This window comes from Triturus cristatus, chromosome 6 (assembly GCF_964204655.1).
Source record: "Triturus cristatus chromosome 6, aTriCri1.1, whole genome shotgun sequence".
In the NCBI taxonomy this organism is placed as follows: domain Eukaryota; kingdom Metazoa; phylum Chordata; class Amphibia; order Caudata; family Salamandridae; genus Triturus; species Triturus cristatus.
The window spans coordinates 116,927,973-116,955,580 of record NC_140589.1 but is presented as its reverse complement, the minus strand read 5'-3'; the positions used below and the strand labels follow the sequence as shown (position 1 = coordinate 116,955,580).

The window sequence follows — 27,608 nt, the reverse complement described above, 5'->3', positions numbered from 1 at the left end:
GATCACCCCTATTTATTGAATCATTAAGCCAGTATTTATTTGTCCTGCACTTTCTAAAAAGTTTGCATATTGTGATTGTTATTTATTTTCTCCAATCAGCATCTAAGAGAAAAAGCAGATAAAGAAAGTTATTTTCATAATTTTTACGGTGTAGAGTCGTTTTTGGAACGGATGCACGCATGGTTATTGTTTGGGTATGTTGTATGCTTAGCACGGAGCCTGATTCCTGACCACTCGAGCCAAGCTACCACAGTGTGTCCGGAAGACCACCACCAACCCTTCTAGTGGAACCATAAGAGGGCGGTCATCCGGGGAAGAGAGATGTGTGCACCGTTTAACATGGCCCCAGGACAATTGTACTTGTATATATCGGGTGACCGGCTGTGCCTTGGGGTGGGGTTGGAATTGATGCATAATATGTGTGCCTATGCCTCGAATTTTTGTGGTATAGGGAGGGGCACGTCGCGGAGGGAGTTGGCGCCAGCACATTCCCCCGCCTAACAGTTTTCCCGAGGGAGGGGGAGGGAGGGGGAACAGGTTATTCACTCCTTCCTTTTAGGGCGAAAGGCGCTCTGCTAGTTGGGGATGTGGGTAGTTGTAAACCTGCATGGCAGGGTTGCAGGGTGGGGGGTTAAGGGGATTTTGTGTTTGTTGTTGACGCTTGGTCACAGTTTAAAGGGGGGGTGGGGTTGGCGTTGGTCTGGTGGGATGCGCACTGTTGTGGATTTATGGCGTTGCAGGAGCTCAGGACTACACACTCAAAAAATCTTCAGAGATGGCTACAGGGTGGGATAAGAGTCTTAAGACCCTTAGCTGGAACGTCAACGGGCTGGGGGACAAGCTTAAGAGGAGTATAGTGCTTCAATTTATTAAGAGGCACCGGCCGGATGTTGTCCTCTTGCAAGAGACCCACCTCATTGGAAATACTTGTCACACACTCAATAGACTGGCCTATACACTGGCGATACACGCGAGCTTCACATCAGGGTCCTGCGGGGTGGGTATACTGTTGCACCGAACCCTCCCGTTTGTCGCCGAACGTTCGGAGACTGACCCACTGGGGCGCTACGCGGTGCTCTCGGGGAGGTGGGAGGGGCGCACACTTAACTTGGTGACGGTTTATATACCACCAGGTCTCCAAACACAGTCATACACTGATCTGGGTAGGCTGCTCATTTCTCTCCCTGAGGGTCAGCTTTTGGTGGGCGGAGACTTCAATGCAGTAGTGTCGGGAGGACTAGACAGACATCCACCCTGAGACATGACGACTGGCCAAATGTGGCTCTCCAACCTCCTTGAGACGTTCGGCCTGGTTGACCTTTGGCGTATGCGCCACCCTCACCTACAGCAGTACACATTTTTCTCTAGGATAGATTATATCCTTGCATTGATGCAACCCGATACTACGGTTCGGGAGATTCATCACTTGGCAAGGGGTATTAGTGACCACTCCCCCATATGGGCACACCTTACCATAGGCGAACAGAGGGCAGGCTGTGTGGCGCCCATCAACCCCTGGCACTTTCGAAATCCTGAAACTAAAAAGAAGACTGGCTGTTCGATTGACCAATACTTCCAGGAGAATGCCGGTACGGTGGACTCCCCGGCGGTCCTTTGGGAAGCATTTAAGACAGTGTTGAGGGGGGGATGCCCTCTCCATAATCGCTGGCCAGCGCAAAGAAAAGGAGCACCAAATGCTTGACATCGAACGGGATCTCCTTGTGCTAGAGGGGGAGGCGCAAATTGACAGGCAGGAGGAAGGGTTGCACAAGATGCAGCTCAAGGCGGCCGAGTACAAAGAGCTAGCCACAGATGCCGCAAAAAACATAGCAAGACACGGGGACGGCCAGCTATATGAGCAAGGTGACAAAGCGGGCAAATTGAAAGCCTGGCTGGACAAAAAGCAGAAAGCGCAGCGGGTGGTGGCGGAGCTCCGGACTGATGGAGGCGCTATCCTCACCGAGCCGCAGGACATAATTAGTGAATTCGCATCACATTTTCGAACTGTATACCGCAAGGGATCTCTGCAGACGGAGGAGGCCTCCTCCGAGTTTCTTAAAGATATTGGGCTGCCCACTCTCTCGGAGCAAGACCGAAGGACTCTGGACGGTGCCCTTACCCTTGAAGAACTCTCCATGGCCATCAAGGACCTCCGACCCGGGAAAGCCCTAGGACCTAATGGCCTCCCTATTGAGCTGTACAAGCTCAAACCAGACTGCCTGGGCACGCATCTGAAGAACATGTTTGAGGACAGTAAGGCACGGGGGAGGCTTCCGAGGGACCAGCGTATTGCCACACTGGTGGCCATCCCTAAAGAAAGGAGACCTAGAGAGCTATGCACCTCCTATAGGCCTATATCGCTACTCAACGCTGAACCCAAAATCCTGGCGAAGCTCCTGGCGAACAGGATCAAACCGATCATCACAAAGCTTATCCACCCCGATCAGTCGGGCTTCATGCCGCAGCGCAATACGGCGCAAAACCTGCGACGCCTCCATGGAGTAATGGGCCGCTGCCATACGATTAAGGAAGATGCTGTGGTTGTATCCCTAGATGCCGCTATGGCATTTGATACTCTCGAGTGGGCCTATATGATGGCGGTCCTCAAAAGGATGGGCTTTGGCCCTAACTTCATCGGATGGGTACGCCTCCTCTACACTGAGCCGCTAGCCCAGGTGGTGGTAAATAACAAGATGTCTGAGGTTTTTTCTCTGGAGAGGGGGACGCGCCAGGGGTGTCCCCTCTCGCCCTTGCTCTTTGCCCTTTCCCTGGAGCCTCTTGCGGCCTGGGTACGACAAGACCTTTCGCTCCGGGGGCTCAGATGGGCAGAGGGGTGGGAGGACCGGATTTCGCTTTATGCGGACGACATTCTCCTATATCTTGCCTCCCCCACAAAATCCCTGCGAGTTGCATTAGACATATTCGCAAGCTTCGGGAGGTATTCGGGCTACAGAATTAACTGGGGTAAATCACTCTTATGTCCTGCATGGGGCCCCCCCTCAATACCCCGTGACTGTCCGATCAAGAGGGCCGAGGAGGGGTTCATGTACCTGGGCATCTATATTTCCGCTAACGTGCAGACTCGATACGAACAGAACCTCCGGCCGCCGCTGGAGAGGTTCAAGAGGGATGCTGCTAACTGGAAGGGGCTCCCATTGTCCCTGTTGGGTCGGGCAGCCCTGTTCAAAATGATGTCCCTGCCGCGTTTCATATATGCTTTACAAAACTACCCAGACCTGGTTCCGCAAAAGTATTTTGCGGACATCGAGGCCGCTCAGAGAGACCTGCTATGGGTTGGAACGCCGCGCATTTTGCTTCAGAAACTGACACTAGGGTGGTACCATGGGGGTATAGCACTTCCAGATATCCGGAAATACTATCGGGCGGCACACCTCGCAGCCATAAACCAAGGAACATATAGTGGCGGAGACGATCCTGGTTATAGTATGGACAGATGGCTCCTCCGGGGGGGGGACTTTGAAGCGGCGCTCTACTCTAAGCATAATAAATATCCACTCACGGGCCCTACCAAACACTCGGTCCAGCTCTGGCATAGTGTGAACCGTAACCTGGGATGGGCTAACAAACTTACTTTGGCCACCCCACTTTGGGTCTCCGAAAAACTGGGGGCGCTGGGACATACAAAAGGGTTCCGTGAATGGGATCTGATAGGGATCTCCCGCATAAAGGATCTGTGGGGGCCCACGGGGGTGGTGACTTTTGCCTCGCTACAGCAGACCTACGACTTAGCGCAAACTGAGTACTATAGGTATGTGCAGATCAGGCATTCACTCCTGTCCAACATCCCGCCCGGCACGACGCTTCCTGAGTCCTCCCCCCTTGAAGACCGGCTGCTCGATGGTCATTTGCCCGAAAAAGCTATCTCCCTCACATATAAAAAACTCATCAACCACACTCCAGACCCTTTGCTGGCACTTAGGAGGAAATGGGAGGCCGACGGCCTGGAGATTGAAGATGACGAGTGGAGGGAGGCCTTAGCATTCCCCAAAGAAGTAGCGATATCAGCTAAGCTGCGACTGATACAACTAAAAATACTCCATAGAGTTTACATCTCTGGTACACGACTAGTGTTGATGGGTAGGAGTGCAGATGGTCTTTGTAGGAGGCAGTGTGGGGAGGTGGGGACGTATCTTCACATCATTTGGGAATGCCCGGCAATACAGGCATACTGGCAGCGGGTGCATGCATGTATACGTACGGTATGGAAGGTTGACCTGCGGCCCGAGGTTCAGAGATGCCTCCTGAACATCTGGGAGCCCACGGACCTATCGGCAATGGGCAAACTATGGGCCACGCTCGGACAGGTGATCGCGAAGCGTAATATAGCACGCAGGTGGGGAGCGGGTACACCGCCGACACTCAGTGAATGGAAAAGAGACATGGACTGGTGTATGCTGCAGGAGAAAACAGTCTATGTGGCCCGGGGATGTCCTCGGAAATTGGTGGCGGTTTGGTCAAACTGGAACGAATATCGTGGGCGCTTGTGTGAACCCCCTGCAATTCCCTCACTTGACGAACCTTTAACGCAGTGATGATCCTTGTTACATCAGTAAGTTATATGCTATAATATCTTACATGCAATGTGTGTATACTGAGCTGCAATTGCTGCAATATGTGACTGTGATTATGTATCGTGATGACCAACAAGTTGTGAATAAAAAAGAATTAATAAAAAAACAAACACTAACATGCATGTTGTGTCGGACAGCCCATCACCAAATTGTTTGGGCTAGGTGAGAGAGCTGGGAAGATCTGGTGCCTTCTTGCTTTTGAAGATAACACATGGCTGTCGTGTTGTCTGTCTTGATGAAGACTACCTTGCCTATTAAGTGGAGAAGGAAAGATTTCAAAGCAAGGCAAATCGCTAGTAGGTCCAGGTAGTTGGACAGTCAGATCCTATGAGGGCGCATTCCATCCAGCAAATGAAGCACCTGCTTTAATGGTCCTCTGTGAAAGGGGGTAGAGAGACGGACGCAACTGAAGAGAGTGATAAGGGGGGTGGCTGATCAACACTAGATCGACCTAATGACCCTCCACCTGGGACTGCTCACGGTATAAGCACACCTGCAACAGACGTATGTGCAACCGGGCATGAGGCACTAAGGCAACACAAGAGACCATTATGCTGACAAGGCGCATGACTGTCCTGACAATGAGTTGGAAGCCTGGTTGAAAGGATTAATGAATGACAAAGCACTTATAGAGCGCATGGCTACCCAGAGGCCTCCCAGCGCTGAGAATGTAGCACAAAAGTGTCTGATTGGGGTAAGGATTCTTGCTACAATAGGATGTTCTGGAACAGCAAGGTTTCAAGCATTTTCTGGAAGGGGAGTAGCTGAATGAAGTGGCAGTGGGAGGGTGCTCCAAAGCTTGGCAACGTTATATGAGAAGGAACAACCTCCATATCTTTCACTTTTAATTCAAGGTACTGTGGCCAGAAATAAGTTGGCAGAACCAAAGCTTTTTCTGGGGCAATAGAAGGAGATCAAATAGCGGTAATTAGAGGTCCTTTCCCCATAGTGTCTTGTGAGCAATGAAGTGAGATTTAAACTTCATTCTTTCATCCACAGAGAGCCAGTGTAAGGTATTCAAAGTTTTCCTGGCAGACTGGGTCCTGGGAATGTTAAGCAGCAAATGTGCGGCACAATTTTGTACTACCTGCAGTTTCCTTGTAGGGACTTTTGAGGCTCCTAGATAGAGTGAATTACCATAGTCCATGTGAGACAGAACAGGAGCCTGGGCCATCAGTCTCCTAGCAGTAAATGGTAGAAGAGTAAGAATTTTGCAAAGCATTCTAAGAATTTAAGGGAGAGGCAGGGCCAAGACAATTAGGCCAATCCAGTCCCAGCTCTGGGTTAAGGTTATTACCCAGGAACACCAGCTCAGTTTTGTCTCCATTGAGCTTGAGACAAGAATATTCCATCCATTTTGCCACTTTTCCTAAACATAAATCAAGGGTGGATGAAGAAGTTTCCTGGTTTTGGCTCAAAGAAAAAAACATTTGCCTGTCATCTGCACATGTAAGTATTGTGATCCCATAAGGTAGGACAATATCTGTGAGTGGCCTCATGTAAATATTGAATAGAGTTGGACTCAACAATGATCCCTGGGGTACTCTGCATTTTTAGAGCAGGCTGTCGGATGTGCTGCCTCCTTCGAAGACCTGGAAAGTCCCATCTTCCAGGAAGAACTATAACCAGCTAAGCGAGCTTCAATTGGCTCCAGCATTCATAAGTCTTTTTCTGAGGATGTCATAATTTACTGTATCAAATGTGGAGCTCCGGTCGAGTAGAATGATGGCAGATGATCCTCCTTGATGGAGAAGTTTTTTAGATTCCCCGACCACTGTAAGAAGGGCCGTTTCTGTGTCATGGAGAGGTCTGAATCCAGTCTGAGTAGGGTGAAGAATATTATCATTTTCTAAAAATTCCGACAGATTCAGGTTGACAGGTTTTTCAAAAATATTACTCATTCCTGGGAAAAGGGAGATAGGATGGTAGTTGCCTAATATCAAGGGATCCAGAATGGGCTATTTTAGTAGAGCTTTAACCATGGCCCGTTTCCACAGCAGAGGGACTAGTTCATTGCACCATACAGGTGTCGCTTCTATTAGTGTGCCTGGAAAGAGGAGGGGGGGAGGGGGTTTCAAGCAAAAATTTTGCAATTGGGAAGATTTCACGTGGGGACTTAGCAGTATGATTCTTTTTTTCTTCAAAAAAATAATTTCTGGCAAAAAACAGGTAATGTTATCCTATGGAGGAAAGTTTGGTTATCGGAAAATCACAGTTAAAATTGCTTCGTAGGGTCAGTGCTGGGCACAAAGATCCAGCACTGGGATCTCTCCTGGTAACAGGTGAGCAATTACATTTTCGTTGATCGGGTGATTTTAAGGTGAATATTTTAAAGTTTCAGAACTCGACACTTAAAAGAATTTCCAAGTGAAAACCAGTCATTGTTACCCTATGGAGAAAATGTAGGTTATCGGCTTTCAGGTAAGTACTTAACTGACAGAGTTAAGGTTCTGGGGATAGACTCAGGGGTCTCCCAGGGTCAGGTAGGAACAGTTGTTACACCCACAGCGGCACAGGGGCAGCCGGGTGCAGAGAGAGTAGGCCCAATGTTAGCCTATGGCGAGTAGGGGGCCTTTGGTTGGTGGCTGCTATAAGGCAGGCCACGCGGCTGTGGGATGTGAGCCCCTGGTCACTTACACAGGGCAAGTGGGTAAGTAGAATAGAACAGATGCTGCACTTCCAGTGGCACTCGAGCAGATGGGTGCAGGGGGTTTTTGAGCCGTCGGGCGCTCAATGTATTTCAATGGGAAAGATGAACAAAGGCTGCAATGAGGGCCGTCTCAGTGCTGTGGTTGCTGCGGAAGCCGGACTGGGATGGGTCCAGGATGTCGTTGTCTTCAAGGTAGCGGGTGAGCTGTTTGTTGACGATCTTCTCAATAACTTTCGCCGGGAAGGGGATCGGGGAGATGGGTCGGAAGTTCTTGAGGTCCTTGGGGTCCGCCTTGGGTTTCTTCAGTAGGGCGTTGATCTCGGCGTGCTTCCGGATCTCCGGGAAGGATGCTGTCTCGAGGGAGATGTTGATAGTCTTCCGGAGGTGGGGTGCGATGTCTGTGCAGGCTTTGTTGAAGACGTGGTGGGGGCATGGGTCAGATGGGGATCCGGAATGGATGGAGTTCATGGTCTTGATGGTGTCTTCGTCATTGACGTTGGACCAGGTAGTCAGCCGGATGGTGCGGGTGGTGTTCTCAGCGGTGGCGGTCTCGACGACGGGTGCGGGGGTGGTGGTGTTGAAGCTGTTGTGGATGTCGGTGATCTTGCGATGAAAGAAGGTGGCCAGGGAGTCGCACAAGTCTTGTGAGGGTGGGATGTCGTTGGTGTTGGAGCTGGGGTTGGAGAGTTCTTTCACGATGTTGAAGAGCTCTTTGCTGTTGTGTGCGTTGCTGTCTAGGCGGTCCTTGAAGGCGGTCTTCTTGGCGGTTCTGATGAGTTGGTGGTGTCTGCGGATGGCGTTCTTGTGGGCTGAGTGGCTGTCTGGTGTTTGGTCGTGGAGCCAGTTCTTCTCCAGTTTCCGGCAGTTGCGCTTGGAGGTCCGGAGGTCTTCGGTGAACCAAGTGGCCTTCTTGCTGGTGTGGTTAGTGGTGGAGGTCTTGAGTGGGGCGAGGGTGTTGGCGCAGTCGATGATCCATTGTCTGAAGTTGGTGGCGGCGGTGTCGGGGGTCGGTGGGATCTGCGGGAGGTCCCAGGGCGAGGGTGGCGGTCAGTTGGTCCTCGGTGACCTTGCCTCAGCGGCGGCGTGGCATCTGTTGGGTGCGGTGGTGTGTGGTGGGTTTCCTGAAGATGGGGTCCAGTGTGTGACCAGCGGCGTGGGTGGGTGTTGTCACGAGCTGTTTGAGTCCGAAGTTGGCGAGGTTGTCGATCAGGGCAGCGGAGTTGACGTCGTGGTTGTTCTCGAGGTGGAAGTTCAGGTCCCCGAGGAGGATGTAGTCCGTGGAGGCGATGGCGTGGGTGCTGATGAAGTCGGCGATGGTGTCGCAGAACTGTGGTCTGGGTACGGGTGGTCTGTAGACGAGTGTTCCAACCAGATTGCTCAGCCAGGGAAGGAGAGAGATGTGGCGATAGTTGGCCATATTAGAAATATCCAAGTTAGGTTTTTTCAGCAAGGCTCTGACCTGAGCACATTTCCAAGCCGGTGGTACCTTTCCCGAAGTAATGGAGGCGTTAAGAGTATTCAAAATTACTGGGCGGATAGCATCAATAACTAAAGTGAGATGTTGCGGAGGAGCAGGGTCTGTGGGCGAACCTGATGTTACCCTGAAGATAAGTGTGCTCAGCAAACCCCCATCAAGCAGAGGGAACTCCGCTAGGGAGCAGTGTGGATCAGAATGGAAACTCTCAGTGCGAGAGGTTACAGACTCACTCTGGCCAGGAAGGAAGGATTGAGATATCAGCTGAATTTTGTGGTGGAAGTATTCCGCCCGATTGTTACAGCGAGCTTGTAAATCCTCTGGGTTGGGGTTTTTTTGCTGTATGGAAATAAGAGATTTGGCAATCCTGAATATCTCCTAAGGAGAGTTGGCGGCTGCACTAATCCTGTTCTCATAAAATGCGGATTGTGCCATTTTAATTTCGGCCTTATAGTTTCTAATTGCCTCTCTATAAACATTTTTCCTCTCGTCTGCTAAATTCTGTCTCCACCTCCTTTTAAGTTTCCTACAAGTTTGCTTGAGTTCTCTTAATTTGAGGGAAAACCATGGTACCGGTTTTTGTTTGGATTGCTTATGGAAATGTTTCTTTGGAAGTAGTGAATCTAATGACTTGTGTATCCAGGAGTTAGAATTACTGTTGGCCTTTTCAGGGTCTAGATCAACGATGGGGGTAGTGGCGGCTAACATTGTAGACCACTGACTGACGGGGAGATTTGACCATTTCCTTTCCGACAGAGGAGCAGCACTCTGTATGGAAGAAGGGACTGTAGTTTCCCATACCAGGGGAACTAATAAATGATCAGTCCACGGGAGAGGAATGGGGGTGCCTACTGACAGACTCTGAATGTTACTGAGCACAGAGTCAAGGAGATGACCCTTAATGTGCGTGGGGGCAAAGCCCTTCTGCTCAATTTGGAGAGCTGAGAGGCTGTTTAGTAGGTCTGTGGCCAGATGGTTAGAGGAGTCATCCAAGTGGATGTTAAGATCCCCTAGTACTGTGAAATGGGCTGAGATTAGTGCTGATTCGGCAAAAAAGCAACAAAGGTCGGGAGTGTACTAAGGAATTTTCCTATGGGTCCTGGAGGCCGATAAAGTAGCAGACCAGAAAAGGTGCTAGTAGATGAAAATTCTAAAGAAAACTCATGCTTTCACAGTCAGGGAGCTCCTCATTAGAAGACCGGCAACAGAAGTGGTCTTTAAAAATTATGGCTAGACCGCCACCTCTTCCCGTCTTGCGATCCACTCTATGTATCCTGGCAGCATTTGGATAAGCCATGCCAACTTGAGAGTCCCGCCAACATGCATGTCCCTAAGAGACAATTGGACATTGCCTGAAAATTAGTTGACCACAGCAAGGCGTGGCGATGCTGGTGCCAATTGCTAACTCAATGGAATTGGTGCAATCCAAGCAAGCCACAACAAATTGTGAACTTGGCTTGGGATAAGACAGGTCAGAGATCTTCTGGGATACCTAAGAGGACTTGACCCACCAAGTCCCAAAGAGCATGAGAATAGCGTCCCGGGAGGTAGCTGGCATTCAAAGATCCGAGTGGCAAGCTGGTAAAAGAGAATATCCTCTTCCCAAAAGTCTCCACACCTTTTGTCTCCCTATCGGAGGGAGAAGTTAGAAAAGGATTCAGGTTTTTATGATTTGTTGAAGTGTGCACCACCAAGCTTTCAGGGCAGGGATGCCGAGACAAAAACGCAGGATCGGCAGGGTGGTGTCGTCTTGCAATCTGGTGATTGACCAGGTGGTCAGAGCAAGGTTTGGTTCAAGCCCCGAACCAGTAACTGTAAGTGACTCATTGAAAGGCAAGGGGGACTCAGTAGATGTATGCCCCGCCTGGAGCACTTCTGTCAGAACACTGGTTTATTTCCAAGGTGGGAAGCTGGAGGTCAAGAACTTTGGCCGTCCTACGCATAATCATGGTGTAGTCATTGCGTAAGAAGCGTTCTCCCCAGTGGCCGGGGGTGAGAGGAGTCCCACATTATAATAATTATCAGATTCCAAGCCAAATAAGGAATGCAACATACGTGTCCTTTCTTGTCTGTAAATCAACAGGTTAAGGTGGTGCCTCGACAGCGGTCATAATAGCACACAATGGGTGCCTCGTCCTGAGGAGTTGATAGAGTTGGCATCAGCATCAAAGCTCTGGGAACCAGCATGGAGCGCGGTGCTAGGGGCGGAGTCAGAACAGGAGACCGTGGAGGCCCAAAGGTGGCTTTGGAGGGTTCGACTGGCGCAGACGGCGAACTCACCGGTGATATCCCAGATGGAAGGCCCCTTGGCTCTGTGTGGTCTGGCGGTGTACCAGAGGGACTCAGGGAAGGATATGGAGAGTCGGACCGTGGCCTCGCAGAACTCTTCAATCTGCCTCGCTTTCACAGATGGCCCGGAAACTCGAGCTGTGCTGGTACAAGTTGCAGGATGGGATCAGGCGTCAATCATCTTTGGGAGCGAGATCAAGAGACATGGTGATGTCTTTGCGCCTTCGCAGGAGAATGTGAGTGGCGGGAGGGGCATGGCCAAGTCTCTCTTGGATTTCTTATGTTTTTTCTTCAAACTACCCAAAGTCTTGGATCGAGACGACAACCAGCCTCGGAAACGACAACTATGACATGGACCGGTCTCGTCACGGAGTCTTCCAGTGCTTGTCGATGGAAACAAAGCACTGTATGACTTAAAAGTTGCTGCATGACGCCATACACCACAGGCAAACCTGATGAGGATCTGTCACAGACATTTTTTATCTTTTTTTACAGGGTATAAACTCTGTCGTTTTGGGAGGTGAAATTTCTCTTGCAGACTGTAAAATATTTTAGGCAAAACTGACTCAGAGACAAGAGGTAGTGGTGCTTATATAGGCTCCGGACATCTTTTCCGGAGCAGAACGGTGGCAGTGCGGAGCTGCCTGGCGACATGTACCAGCATGCAGAGGTGCTGCTCAAAACTTTCCGGATCCAGTCTGACGCCTGGATAATCCTCAAAAGGTGAGGAATCTTCGGTTAGAAGTCTCTTTCAAAAATAGAAATGCAATTGAAAAAAACAAATGCTCTATTATTCTGTGTTCATAAACTTCTTCCAATAAAAACAGTACTCCCCCTTGTGTGAGTCCACAACACGATAGGTCACACCGGGGAAAGAGAGGCGGCGGCAGAACAAGTCGCAAACTTCCCAGCGCAAGAGCGGGGTTTAGCCTCCTGTACCTGATGGTTTCCTCAACTTGAGTAAACAAGGTTCAAATTGAACATATTTGTGTTGGTTGGACAACTCACTGCACCTTTCTCAAGGAGTTCCATGAATATTAGAGTCCTCCATACTTACACTAGGTCCTCATGAAAGCCCACCTGACCCTTAGGGGCACAAGATAGGGCTGAAACATGTCGACCTCTCTTTTGGACATTTTCACATAGTGCACCAGACCCTAAAGCGTCTGTCTCTGCACGAAAAGCGTTTTTAATAAATTCAAACCCAGTTTTATTAAAATTATTGACTGGTTTTACGAGTTTTTTAACTTACACTCACGTGGATCACTTCACCACACACGGTGGTACATTCTCACTACTACGATCACTACTGAAAAAACCAGAGGCAAGAACCTCCGGGTGGAGGAAGCACACAGTAACCCAATGATGATGCTGTCACGTTGTTAAGCACAAGTGGATAACCGAACATACCGCTGCAATACCACCTGCGATAAACGTGATTGAGGGTTTCTTAACAGTCCATGAACTGTTGATGCTAACCTTGGTTCTTTCAGGACCAGTGATCCACTCTCAACTTGATATTTAGTTACTTTAACAATGGCAGCCACGCGCCGATCCTCAGCAGCTCACCATCCCTCTAACTTGAGCCTCCCTGTCCTCCCTGCCCGCTCCTCCAATTCGCCGGTGCCTGTGCCTTTAAATCCTGACTTCAGCGCTCCAGCGGTGTGACATGGCATCTTCTTTTACCATGACATCCTGCTGAAAAGACAACCCACAGCACATTCTGCACCGGCTTCGAGCAGCCTGAGGACCCACGGATGCAAGAGGAGTCCCCTCTTCCAGGACTACTACAGCTGGCAAGACTGGTGTGACCTCTGCGGCTGCATGCTTCGCTACACAAGTATGTGTGAAATTCATGGTAGTAATGTGTTTAATTTCTTTATTACAAAAGCCACCGCTTGTCCTCCCCTCAAAGCCTGCGCCCTTTCTGTTAGTCAATGTGCGGTCCTGATTTGCAATATAAAATTGTTTTACCCTTTTCTGCCCTTTCACATACTTGGGGGTCCACCCTCTGCATACCATCCCAGAGCTATATTAGGCATCCCCTGAAGCAGTAATGCCAAATTATTTATTTTATTCTCCAAGCCTTCAGGACTTAAACCATGTTGATATTTCCAAAAGCAGACAGCCCACTTAAACCTGCACGCCTCCCTAATTACAATAGCAGGGCATGGGAAAAGTGTGTCTCATGCTTGTTAAGTCAGGGGGTGGAAGCCAAAGCTTTTATTGGAGGGTGCCCATCGCCGATCCAAATTCACATCTTCTACTGAATCCTGCTCGTCTTTAACCAATAGATCCTCACAGCGGACTGCTTCCAGAGATTAGTTCATGAAGAAAAACAAGAAGTACCACAAAATTAACTCTTCGTCTTCATAGTGTCTCTCCTGCTTGATGTGTTGGCCTTCAGTCAGGCAAGTTTGTTTCCCTGACTCCGGCCTCCATGTTATCCACTGATCCAGACTTGATGGACAAGTAACCATTGCTGATTCTCAGCTCAGAAGCCCCCTGCTCTGTTTTCAGTGTCCATCTCCTGGTACTAACGCCAGAGATTGTGGCTTTCACTCTGGCTTGTTGGCCCTTGTCTGCTATAATCCTGATCCCTGTCAGCAGCTATGTCTCTGTTCTGCTGGCATTCAGGCTGTGATCTAGATGTTTCGGTAGGGAGCTTTGCTTCAGGGTCTGCTGGTCTTCCATCTTCTGAGCCTCCTTGCCTTTGCATCCTACAGTTTAGACCCCCAACCAATTTATTTATTTTCAATGCATTCGGGCTCTAACTACAGTACCCCTGACTCATTGATTTCTGAATAATGAGTGTAAAAACGTTACGGTAACCATGTTGTTCCCGCTTACTTTTCACATGCTTTACTTAATCTTGCATTCCCTATGAGTGTTTGCTTTCACCAGGATGTTGCTACTTTTTTTTTCCAGGCAGTATATTACTCTTGTCTCCCCTCCCTCATAACCTATGTCCCATATTCTGATTCTCCAGCGTCGCAAGGCCATACAAATGACAATAGCACTATGCAAATATGATCACTCAACTGCAAATAAAGAAACTAAATTAAATAACATTGTCATTTTCACCGCCAAGAGCTCTAGCTTTCAAAAATGTGAGACCGATTGCATTGCCAATGCCTGTTTAGATTTTACGGACAGCTGGTGTACCCATCTGCCGAAATTATGCCATCAGCTGCAAACTATAAGGGCCCAAAACTCTTTGCCAAGCAATATAAGCACATTTCTAATTCACCACATTAAAACAAAGGAAAAATAAACCCCTTTTTTACAACCAGTCCTCAAAAATATTACAGTCATAATGCAGTGAATTCCAGGCAAACAACATAACTAAATTAAAACTAGGGTGACAAACATTCTTTAGGTATATCCATCTATGAGAAATACATTGAGTGAGTCACTTACACATTAATTCCTCTTACAAATTTGCGAAAATTGAATGAAAGGATACTTTTACACACACTTTAAGACTTATAGGTTATGGTTGCATTCTACTCCTTTGATACAGCTCATGCATAGCACCCCGTAACTGATCAAACATTGCTCGGCCCACGTAGAATTTTGCTGCTATTCTTTGCGTTTTGCACATGACTAGAATTGTTTAATTCTTTTATTCTACTTTTTAATCAATTTGCTTGTTTTTATAGTGTGGGAAATCGAATTTTGAAGTTGGAATTTGTTTGCAGAGGGAGGGGGAATCGAACCCTGATTCTGTGGGGCTTTTTTCAACTGACACCGCCATCTTTCTTTAGACGGTGCGGTCTAGTTGTTGCACGCTGGGCACTTTAAAACGGGATGATGTGCGAGTACGCAGCAGGCGCGCCAGCGGCAAGCCAGTCTGCGCCCATCAGACTCCCAGAGGTGGCCGGGGTCGGGAATGATGCCGGTCTGTCGCCAGAGCAGCCCAATAGGATCAGGTATGGCACAGATTGCCTCCTTGATATTGGTAGCTGTATGTCTTGCAGACCACACTTCTATATGCATGGGAGCAACGCCTCTCCCGAGTGCAAACATTGCAATTGGGTAGCCTCACCCAACCCAGGGGGGTGTGATGTCACACCCAATACGAGCTCACACAGATTACCGCAGGGGAATGTAGGTAATTACCTGAAAGCCTTCCTACTGAACACACACTACGATTTGCTAGCCGATTCCACCCCTGACTTGGTGTTTCTAACTGAAACATGGCTAACTGAAGCGTTAACCCCACTATCGCCAACGCAATCCCCCCGGGCTATCAGATCTTGAGGAAGGACCGCATTATAGGGAGAGGGGGTGGATTAGCCTTAATTTTCAGGAGCTCCCTCACCTGCACACCTCTACCGATCTCGGAAATAGAGGGGGCGGAGAGCTTGGGCTTTCTTTTGACCATCTCGGCCCATCAGTCTATTGTGGGGTCATTGATCTATCGCCCTCCGGGACCAGCAGGAAAATTCCTGGAGTCTATTATCCATGTGATTGCTCCCATAGCGGCCAAACACAGCCAATGCCCAGTCCTTGGCGATTTCAATATCCATTTGGATAACGCCTTAGAACCGGAGACCATGAAGCTGTGCGAATCCCTCGATATTCTCAATCTAACCCCCTACCTTAGTCTCCCCACACATGACAAAGGGCACACACTGGACCAGATCTTTTCTTATTGAAATAGAGGTTCCCCTCGCTTTAACCTGGTCGGATCACTACCTGATAAGTTTTAAAATCGGTAGGGAACCTGACAAGCCTCAATCACAGGGAAGTAGTTTTAGACCCTTCCATCTGATCTCACCGGAGGCAATAGAGTGTGCTCTGAGCCAGCTCCCTATCCACCTTAGCGGCCATCTTGAGCGGGACGTGCATTCCCTAGAGCACTGGTTGCAACTTCAGGTGCTGGAACTTGCCCCCCCCTACTACGAAGGCAGCCAAACTTACCCAAGCCTCTGCCCCTTGGTTTATGGAAGCACTAAAAAAAAAGCGAGAGTGCATGTAAACACATTGAAAGAGTCTGGCAGAGGAACTACAGACCCATGGACAAATCCACCTACAATCAAGCACTGAAAGAACACTATAGGAAAGTTTGGGAGGGAAAAAAATCTTTCTTCTCTACAAAAATTGATCAGGCGGCCAACAAAAGCAGAGAACTTTTTGATATTGTAAAAAGTTTTTCGTCCCCTTCATCTATAAGTCGCCCTTTCGTCCCTACGAGCGACTGGACCAAGCGTATGGCCTGTTTTTTCCATGAAAATATTCTAATCATCCAGGACTCTTTCGCAATCCAGCCGCCAGAGCACGAGGCAGCTAGTGATCTACCCCCGGACGCTTGCTGTAACATGGATTTCTCTCTCTTGCAATTCCCTGGGATTACCCTTGAGCAATCCCTGGCACTCCTGAAAATTCTTAAGTCTGGCTCACCCTCTGATCCATGTCCAGCAAAAGTACTGTCTTCCATTGCAGAAGCGATCAACCCTGTAGTTAATAGTATTTTAAACCTAGCACTGTGGGAGGGGCTTATGCCACAAACTTGGAAACATGCCAAAAATCCTCCCTCTTTTAAAGAAACCTATGGCAGACCCGGAGGTCGCCAGTAATTACAGGCCTATTTCCCTTCTGCCTTTCTTCTCCAAGGTCTTGGGGAAATATGATAATGAAGTTACCACGAAGTACATGGAGGACAATCATCTCCTGCACCCGAGCCAGTCTGGCTTCAGAGCCAACTTCGCTGAGACAATAAAAGCCACATTGGATAGAGAAGGTAACGTAGTCTTGGTGTTGTTAGACCTCTCCGCTGCCTTCGATACCGTACCCCACAATAGATTACTGCAAAGACTTAAGGAGGGCGGGATCGGAGGCACGGTATTGAAATGGTTTACGTCCTTTTTAAGTAACCGCTCACAAATAATCTGGTCACCATCTTTCACAGCAGAAATCCCTCCCACGAACATCGGGGTTCCTCAGGGCTCAATTTTAAACCCTATATTGTTCAATTTGTATATGGCCCCTCTTGCCCTTCTCGCCGAGAAGCACCGCGCTAAAATAGTGTTGTATGCGGATTACACTCAACTGCTGTTCACGTGCGAGAAGGGTACTGAATTCAATGGTACTAGGATAAACAACTGCCTCTCTGAGGTTTTCTCTTGGCTCAGTCGAAATCAATTGCAGTGTAACTCTGAAAAGTCAGAGATAATTTTTTTCGGCTCTCGTTCATATGAAGCATGGCATACCTGGTGGCCGCAGGACACATCCCCCCCCTCGTCTGCTGTTACTATCGTAAAATACCTGGGGGTTAAATTGGATGCTGCCCTTTCCATGAAGGCGCAAGTCCAATTGGTGGCTGAGGCCTGTTTTGGGGTGCTGAAAATGCTAAGGAATTTTCTCCCCCTGCTTCCAGTCTCCCACAGGAAAACAGTAGTCCAGGCCCTCGTGGTGTCGAGATTGGACTACGTTATCTCCCTGTATTTGGGACAACCGGAATACTTACTCGGCCGACGACAGATGATTCAGAACGTGGCGGCCAGGGCCATCTTTATGACAAGACCTAGGTCTCGCACATCTCATCTTCTGTCTTCACTTCATTGGCTTCCGGTGCGAAAAAGAATTCATTTTAAAGCTCTAGTCCTGGTTTTCAAAGGTTTTCATTAGATTGGAGCCCCCTTTTCCTAAGGGAAAGATTTCAGCCTTATACACCGCAGCGCACCTTGAGGTCCTCCACTCAGCGCTTGATCTCAACTCCGAAGGTCTTGCTCTCCCGGGTAGGGAGAAGATCTTTTCAAGCGGTAGCATCTCGACTATGGAATGGCCTCCCTCTCCCTCGGAGACAGATATTGAACCTCCTTACTTTTAGGAGGAATCTGAAAACATGGCTTTTCCAGCTTTAGGACTGTCCGATTCTGCTGTGGGGCGGGGTCTGTATGCTGTTATGTGGTCATTTTCTCTTAGCGCCGGACACTCTTGGGAGTAGCTGCACGCTCTATAAATACCAGATAACATAACATAACATAGTGGCAGTTCGAATAATAATGTGAACATAAACGTTCTCCTCAATACATCATGCACCCTTCCCTACCTTTGCAACTCCGTAGATTGCCAGTGTGAAACAACGGGAGCCATTAATTCCTCCAACAATGCTTTCTGCTGATCATAATGTTTGAGCTGCTTGATCATAATGAACATGGCCTCCATCAGTGTGCTCCCCTCCATCTGCGTCAGCTCATCACTCAACAGTCGCTTAACATAGTCCAACAGTGTCCCAAAATGAGGCTGTAAATGGAACAAAAGCATGTTTGAGGACAGAAGCACCTCTGCCTGGCTCCTACTACACATTCTCTAATATCACTAACATCACTGTGCTTAGCTGCTTCACGTTTACCTATTGAACATATTAGATTAATGAGCCTCATTCAATTTTAGAACTTTTTTACACAGGGTCTCCCATCAAACTACAATTTGTTTTCCAATATACAAGGCTAGTTGTGGTAGTACCTTTAAGTATGTAAATGGGGGAATTTATTGATTATGCACATGTGATACCATTTTCAACAACAGCACTATTGCATCAAAGAAATGTGTAGATCTGTAATATTTGCAAAAATCTCAAATACATTTTTTTTTTTAAAAGTATGTAAATGGGGACATGCTTTAGAAGCTTAGATGACTGGACTGCTGAACACCTTTGTGTGGATGGCATTGCTTCAGCCAAATTTCTGTCACACGCCATACCCCCACGCATCTTCTCTGCGCCCTCCCTCTCTGGCCAATGATAAAACATACAATAAGAACATGACAAATGCAAGCAAAGAGAGAACAGGACAATTACTTCAAAGGGCTCCAAGGCTAACAACTTAGCAGCGTTTAACATTTACATTTATGTACTCTTCAACTTTACCCTTTCAATGCAACAAATGGCATGCATCAAATAAGAGGTGATGGGTAAAAGAGATGATGTGGACTAAACATTCAGCATGACCAGATCAAACAGAGTATCAAACCTGGAACAAACATCTTACACATAGTTTATAGACCTGGTTGATGCTTTGCAGACTACAAGCTTTATTAAACAATCTGCATGACTAAATATCAAAGCAAATCTCCCCCACCCCACACCCAGTTTGCCATGTGGGGGTTCGAGGATCTGTCTGCTTATCCTATATCGGTCATAATCTCACATCAAATGAGACTGCAAACTATTTAGAATGCAGGAACAAAGGGCATCAAATAATATGCTACCCCCTGACCGACATATATGAGGTTTTATATTCTTAATTAGTTCTATTCTGCCCATTACTGATCACAGACGTGCAAACCAGAAATACAGTGAACTACAAAGTATGTATTCCTAATACCATCCACTGTCCGCAAATTGGTCTTTAAGCTAAATTCTTATTCCTATGTATGTGACTCCAATGGTAACTGAAGACGAGGTACGTTTGACACACCCTTGACCACAGCCCGAACAATCAAGTGTGCAGATGTGTCACAGTAAGGGGGTAGGGGTGTATAAATGTATGAAAGATATTAGCACTCCAGTAGAATATTTGCTGTCATAGCATGGATCTTTCATATATTCACCTGCTTCAATCAGATAATAGGCAATTCTTGAATTAAGTTTCAGGTGGGTTAGAAAACTCGCCCCTAAAGGAACATGTATAGAACCATTGGCCAACTGCTACCTCTTTGGCAACATTATTGTCTAGATAGTGGGGTCTGGTAAATGAATGATGATGATTTCCCATGTGACAGTCTTGTAAATGTTGTGGGCTGCAGTGGTCACTATGCTTCTGTACGAAAGTAGGATGTGCTTTTATGGTTACCCCCACTTTTTGGATGGTGCTATGCTGTTTCTGACTAGTCTGAGTGGGATCCTGCTAACCAGGACCCCAGTCTCTGTGCTTTCTTCCGTAAATGACATGGTGAGTACTTGGGTACATCACAGATTGGCTACTGGAGTACCATTCTAAGTCCCTAGTATATGGTACTGAGGTACCCAGGGCATAGTAACACCAGGGGCCTCCCATGGGCTGCAGCATGTATCATACCACCCATGAGAGACCACTCAAATTGTGATAACAGGCCTGGTATTTCAGCCTGTGTAAGCCGGTGCACCACTTACGACAGATATAGGTTTCCCTATATCTGGGTTCACTGCATTTAAAACCTATAAGTCACCCCTAAGGCAGGTCTTTCAATCCTGAAGGCAGGGTGCTCGGTTCTAAGTGCGAGGGTGCCTCTGCATAAGCAGAACACCCCTACAACCGTCCAAGTCCATTCTCCTGGGTTGCAAGTGCATCAACAATTATGATACATAAGAGTGGGCATGCGTCATTACGCGATGACCATCTCTAAACAGGATATAACGAACCCTGTCATGTTTGGTATCAAACATGTTGGAATCATACCCCCACACCATAAATGGTGTGGGAGGTATGATTTCATGCACTGTAAAGCCCCTCCGGGAGGCCCTCAGTGCTCCTGGTACCAGTTTTCTAGACCCGGACAGCACAACATGGCTGCTGTCGACCAGAGACAGGATTCTGCAAGGGAAGACGAAACAATAGGTATCCTGTCACAGGGAGGTGTGACCACCTCCCAGACAGGGTTTAGTGTATTGGGGCAGGGTGGGGGCGCTTGCCAGTGCCACTCAGTGTGCTTGAGTGGCACATTTGGTGCCCACCTTGCATAGTCCAGTTCAAACCAGCTCAGGGAGCCATCGGCTCCGGCGCGAAACTGGACAAAGGACATGGGAGTATCCTCCCCACTGACCGCCCCTTCCCCTGGGAGGAAACCCTGAATCGTCCCAACCCTTTCCTTACAGTACTTGAGGGCTTACCTGTAGGTGGGTCCCTAGATGCGTCGTGGGACCAGATTCATATCAAGACACCACTTCTTCTTAGACCTTCTGCGCACTCTGGATTTTTCTGGACCTGGCTCTGGGCCAGAGACTGCAACTGGGAAAACTCCTGCTGCTCCTGGTCTTGATGTCCTGCAAGTCTTCTCCAACGTCTGTGCCTGTGCTCCATACAGAACCCTTCCAAGGCCTGTGGACATCCAAGACACCTGAAGGAATTTCCCTTGAACCGAAGGAGTCACTTCCCTGCATCTGCAGGCACTGCAACAAAACTGACCTGCCTGCTGATCCTGGGCTTCCACGGACTCCGAAAGACTCAGCAACACAGGGGGTTGTTCTCCACATCCCTCGAGGACTACCCTGTCCTTTCATCAAGTTTGAGGCCAGTATCCCTTCACGGAGCTGCAGGAACCGAACCCCTGTGCACGGAGTCGACTTGACGTTGCAAAGGTTTGTTGGCTTTCTTCCTCCAAGATTTTCGGGCTCCAAGTAGCCCCAACCTCAAACATCTCCTGTGACCAAGATCTTCGTCCTCAATGCATCACTTGCACTGTGGGCCTGCATCTTTGGTGAGCTGCTTGAGGTCCTCTCGCGACTCCAGTGCCTCCGGCCTGTGTGTTCATTTGAGGTTCTTGTTTGATTTCAGCGGGTTCCCCTGATTGCTCGGGGCATGCTCTTACTCCCCTGCTTATAGCGAGTCACCTGGACCCTACTGGTCCCAACACTGCACCTTTTTTGCTTTCCACGTTGGTTGCAGTTGCCAAGGCTTGTTGGGTCTCCCGACAGATACCGACCCCTCTACTCTCGACATCCGACGTGGGACAGCTCATGAACGGCTCCTGGTCTTCCACAGAGTTGCATGGTCCGCACAGCTGCAGCTCCAAGGTCACCGTCAGCTCTCCTGCAACAGCCGACATCGGTTGGCATTCATCTTCCGTGCCTCATGGTCACTGCTGAGTGGCATAGACTCTGTCCCCTCTGCTTGCAGGTACTTCTCATCTTGAATCCACCTTTGGATTCCACCGGACACCTTTACCCTATCCATCAGTGGCATCTTCCTGAAGAACTCCATTGAGTTTGACGGCGGTTTCCAAAGCCATTTCATACCTATGCACCCGGCTTCCTTGGTGTATGCATCCTGGTTCCTAGGGTATCCATGGGTGGGGTGGCTCTCCAACCTTCTGTCTTCCACGAGGTATCTTCAGGTTGCACTGGGAAGGGTCCTCCTCCTTTAAAACTGCAATCGTGACTTACCCATTGACTTGTATTGAGCCCACGGTCGTGTTCCCACTCTGCACACGGCCTCCATGGTGTTCCTAGTTACTTACCTTGGGTGGTTCCTTGGGTCCCTGGCACTTCTACGTCTACTGGGTATACTCTCGACTTGAGTAGTGGTTCACATACCACTATTTTAGTATACGGTTTGATCTTCCCCTGGCGACCACTGTGTATTTGTGCTACTTACCTGTTTTATTTACAAAGTATTGTGTGCATTGTGTATATCTCCAGGCAGGAGATATTTGTATGTGTTAGTGAGTGTCTGATGCATATCTTTATAAATACACTGTGTGGTTCTTCTTCACTTAATCTATACCAATAAGATTATGCTCTGGTAGAACAAGCTGCTTTACACTCCTTCTGGACTAAGCCTCAAGGCTGCTTTCCACAGCTACCACTTAGAGAGCTTTCTAAGGTTTTCTAAGGTCACTAAAATCACAATTAGGGTTGTCTAGATTTGCGCAGGGTGCTCACTTACATAAGTGTTCACCATATACTAAGCCAGCTTTTCACAGCTTCTCATAGAACAGACTGTTAATCTTCCCATGGAGAGGATGTTTGCATGACAAAGTAGTGACTTCTACAATCCCATGTATCTACAGAGGGTGGTCCTTGCTTGCTTAGCTGAAAATAAACCAAACTATTCTGAAAATCCAAAGTTCTTGGCTCATGCACTGCAGAATTTCAAAGTCCTATATTCAGCGAGAGCAGAAACCTCTCTATTGATGTAGTTGAGTTTGCAAAGAAATATTTCAAAATATTATGCCTGCTGTGGTTAAAGACCTATAGCATCTTTGATTTGAAACTGGAGTAAGTGCGGAGCACTACACTATCTTTTGTGAATTTGAAGAAAAGGTTTTTGGATTGTGAAGGCTTGAATTTTTCTGTCTCTCACACACACACAAATACATATATATACACACACACACAGAGATATACATATATATATATATACACACATATGTGTGTGTGTATATATATATATATATATATATATATATATATTCATTCACTGAAAAAACCAAAGGTTAAAGTAACGTTATAGTTAGCTGAAATGTTCAGCAACATCAGAACGCTTTAAACTTTATAAACCACAGAAATTCACCAGTATTAGTTATTGTTATTCTAAGTAACTATAACTTGTGCCCTACGGTAACTAAAAAAAATCGCGGGGTACGCGTACGGTAAGCTTACGGTAAGCTTACCGTACGCGTACGGTAGAAAAAAAAAATAAAAAGAGAAATAAAATTCAGATTTAAGTGTTTAGATATTAGGGGGCTCTAAAAAGAGCTGTTGTGTTTATGAAGTGATTTTTTAGTGGTACCTACAAGTAAGTACCGATGCAGAGTCTAAGGTTCAAGAGGAAGACTCTGTTCCCTTCATCATTGAAGTGCACACCATCTCCTCTATAAATGTCTTGCATGTCGTAACGTAAGTTGTTGTGGTAAATGGAACCCATACCATAGTCACGGAGGAAAGCAGAAACAGATTTGTTGACGTGCTTTCTTGCTTTGTCAATCTGCGGACAGAAATGATTGGACCAGTTCCATTTTTGCCTTTGGCATATGTTAGAAAACACAAAGGCAGTTTTAGGGAAAAGTGAAAACAGTTGTGCAAAGGTGTCCTTCATAAGCATTTCCAGACCTACCCCAGTCAAAGTGCCTAGGTCATTGCCACCACAGTGCACTATTATGAGGTCAGGGGGTTGGATTTGCATGAAGGATTTCACCAATGGCATCAATTGGTGCCACTTTAACCCTCTCTGACCAATCCATTTAATGTCTACATTTGGCAAAGCAAGGTCTCTCACCATACCTGTTTTCTCTGCAAACTTTTCACTCCAGAAAACATAGCTGTGCCCTACAATCCACACTGTGAACATCTTCCAAGGAGATCTGGATGCACTCAGGAGGTGTAATTCAGTAGAATGGGAAAATGAAATAAAAGACAGTTTGGAAATGGAGGAATACATATTTTTTTCATAAAAAAAAGAACTGATTGGCTGTTTCATACCATTCTAGAATAAAAACTAGGCTGCATGTGTAAATTAATAGAAGCATGTTTTGTATTGGTACAGAAAAATGTGTTACCAAAGAACAGTACTTTGGATTTGCTGTTAGGTTTGAAAAGTCAAGCACTCTTGCTCTGTGGAATTGAAACATTGTTTGGCGAACTTCTGACCTAACTCCACACAGCAGTGTTCCATGAGCTGTTGCTATGGTAGCAGGCAGAAGTCAAGTTGGGGGAAGGGTACTAGGCAGAAGTCAAGTTGGGGGAAGGGTACTTTTGGAAAAGGGTTGGTTTTCAACCAATAGAAATGTGTAATTACATTTGAAAAAAAGGGGGAAGCACTGAGATTTGAAATTAACATGTATATGTGTGGAAAAAGAGAGGGAAAGTTTGCCATTATCTGGTTCTGCTGAGAGGAGAGAGGTGTAAAGAAAAGAGATCCTGGCTCTGATAATCTGCTGTTTGAGTGCCACTTTTCTTTCACAGCTAACTAATTTTAAAGGTGAGTTTAGAGTTTGAGAGGGGATGTATATGGTAAATTAAGAAATGAATAATAGAAATGGAATTCCTTTTGTTGAAGTTGTGTTTATCATTTTCTGTTTTGGGAGAAATTTAAATGTGAGGAACATATAAAATAATATGGACTATGTTTTCACGATAAATTAAGGTGTACTGGTATAAAAAAAGAATAGTTTAAGGGTTTGAGGTTGGACTCAGTAATGCAAATACATTCAGCATCACTAAGGCTGGTTGCCCTTGCTGGAATGTAGGCAGTCACCCAGGTTACACATGGTGGTGGTCTGAAAAAGCAGTTTGGACATGTGCTTTTAAAAAAATCTGAAAAGTGGATTCATAATGTGTCAGTCTGTAAAAGTGATTATCACTTGTCAAAAAAAAGAGCAGTAAGTGTGCTTTCAAATTGGCAAAGAAATTTCGTTTTGTGACTAATGTGAAAACATGACTCTGTGTGCAAAGAGGAATTATAGGCAGAGATTTATTGCGTATTGCTCTGGTGATTTCACAGTTGCATTAGATGGAAAGGGGGAGCCATTTTTTGGTGCAGAAGCAGACTCTTAGCACACACCCAGCTGCTTACCATGTGGAATCATGCACAGTATTTACAAGCGAGTGGGGTTTGAGGTTTCAGTCAGTAATGCAAATACATTCAGCATCACTAAGGCTGGTTGCCCTTGCTGGAATGTAGGCAGTCACCCAGGTTACACATGGTGGTGGTCTGAAAAAGCAGTTTGGACATGTGCTTTTAAAAAAATCTGAAAGTGGATTCATAATGTGTCAGTCTGTAAAAGTGATTATCACTTGTCAAAAAAAAGAGCAGTAAGTGTGCTTTCAAATTGGCAAAGAAATTTCGTTTTGTGACTAATGTGAAAACATGACTCTGTGTGCAAAGAGGAATTATAGGCAGAGATTTATTGCGTATTGCTCTGGTGATTTCACAGTTGCATTAGATGGAAAGGGGGAGCCATTTTTTGGTGCAGAAGCAGACTCTTAGCACACACACAGCTGCTTACCATGTGGAATTATGCACAGTATTTACAAGCGAGTGGGGTTTGAGGTTTCAGTCAGTAATGCAAATACATTCAGCATCACTAAGGCTGGTTGCCCTTGCTGGAATGTAGGCAGTCACCCAGGTTACACATGGTGGTGGTCTGAAAAAGCAGTTTGGACATGTGCTTTTAAAAAAATCTGAAAAGTGGATTCATAATGTGTCAGTCTGTAAAAGTGATACAATTACATTTTAATTATAAATGAAATTGTTGGGTGGGACAGGTAAGTGAGAAATTAGAAGGTCTCTTTCTTCCACTTTATCTCAAAAAGATTTTTAAAAATTAGTTATTAATTTCTCAAGGATCTTGAGATGTGGTAATTGATTTTTAGTGTTTTTAAAAAAAAAAAAAAAATACGCTTACCGTGCGCGTACGGTAAAAAAAAAAAAAAAAAAAGTTTCAAAGAAAAAATAAAAAAAAGTTGAGAGGTAAGGTTGGCTCTTATAAGAGCCGTTGGGTTCATACAGGGATGGAGGAAAGAAAGAATGGGAGTATTATGAGCGTCTACAAACATGCTGGTCTATCTTATTGTTAATAAGGGGAAGACTGATCTCCCCAAAAACAATAAGACCACCACATCTTGTACACCTCATTTCAACCCTCCCAAATCGAGGGTTGGTGTCCACAGGAAAAGAAGAAGGTGATGCTCCAACATCAGAGGAAGGGCTCAGCTGAGCTGCCGATGATGTACTCGGCTGAGCATCTGAGGCTGGGCTCTGGTGACTTACTGAAGAGTTTTCTCCAGTATGTCGAGCAAAGGTCCTTGGGTGTCTGTCCTGGAGGTGTCTCTTCATAGAGTGATTTCCAAAGGAATATTTCTTCCTTGGATTTCCTCTTGATAAAACACGACCACAAAGTATGCAAGTGACCAATTGAGCATTCACCTTTTTCTCCCCCTCTGGAAAAGTGAAATACTCCCATACAAAAGAAGTCTTTTGTTTCCTCCTTCTCTGGATCATGGTGGTGCTGCTAGCCTCACTCTCAGAAGAGGTCTGCTGTTCTGCCATTGTATCCCAATGTCAATCCAGCTCCTGCTCCTAGAGAATCACAAGCAGAATTGAGGGGAATGGGTGTGGTGTGGGAAGTTTCTGGAAGTGAAAGTAATTTCAACCAATAAAAAGTGTTCTTTGTAAGTCACATGACCTGCCGTGCGCGCACGTGACGCTTACGGTGCGCTTACGAAGCGCGTACGTCACACTCGCGCATGTGCATTACACGTTGCTTCCGGGTGTACGCGTACGTCACGCACGTATTGCGTATCGCGCATTACACGCCCCTGCGTACCCGCGACGTTGCTTCCGGGTGTACGCATACGTCACGCACGTATCACGTACGCGCACCGTACTTATGACGTACGAAGCGCGTACCGTCAGCTTACCGTACGCGCACGGAAAAAAATGCATAAAAAAAAAAAAAACCTTTCCATAATGCAGGATATAGTACATATATTATTTTATACAAAGGCTTACAAAAAATGACAAAAAAAAATTTGCATTTAAAAATCCGTACAAATTCACTGAAAAAAACATGGGTTTCACACACGTTATAGTTAGAAATTAGCATTTTAAAAACCTTGCAAATTCACTGAAAAAACAATAGGTTTCAAACATGTTATAGTTAGGGATTAGCATTTAAAAAACCTTACAAATTCACTGAAAAAACCATAGGTTTCACACACGTTATAGTTAGGAATTAGCATTTAAAAAACCTTAGAAATTCAATGAAAAAACCAAAGGTTTCACACATGTTATAGTTAGCTGGACATTTCACTCGTAAAAAACCAATGAAATTTCCCCGTTATAGTTAGTTCAGCTAACTATAACTCGCGCGCCCGCAATGCACTACTGATGACGTCACATATTACATCACTCATGACATGGTCACTGACATCACTCATGACATCACTGATGACATC

The 27,608-nt window shown here is 46.7% G+C and overlaps 1 protein-coding gene across 5 annotated transcripts in view; it reads right to left on the bottom strand.

Moving 5' to 3' along the window:
• The window catches only part of LOC146816482 (exportin-5-like), a 1,867,381-nt gene that overhangs the window by 1,258,686 nt on the left and 581,087 nt on the right, over positions 1-27,608 (bottom strand). For all 5 annotated transcript variants that reach the window (XM_085610326.1, XM_085610327.1, XM_085610328.1 and 2 more), the window contains exon 18: positions 18,063-18,256. In XM_085610326.1, the coding sequence (XP_085466452.1) occupies positions 18,063-18,256 (194 nt within the window). The remainder of the gene's footprint in view (positions 1-18,062; positions 18,257-27,608) is intronic.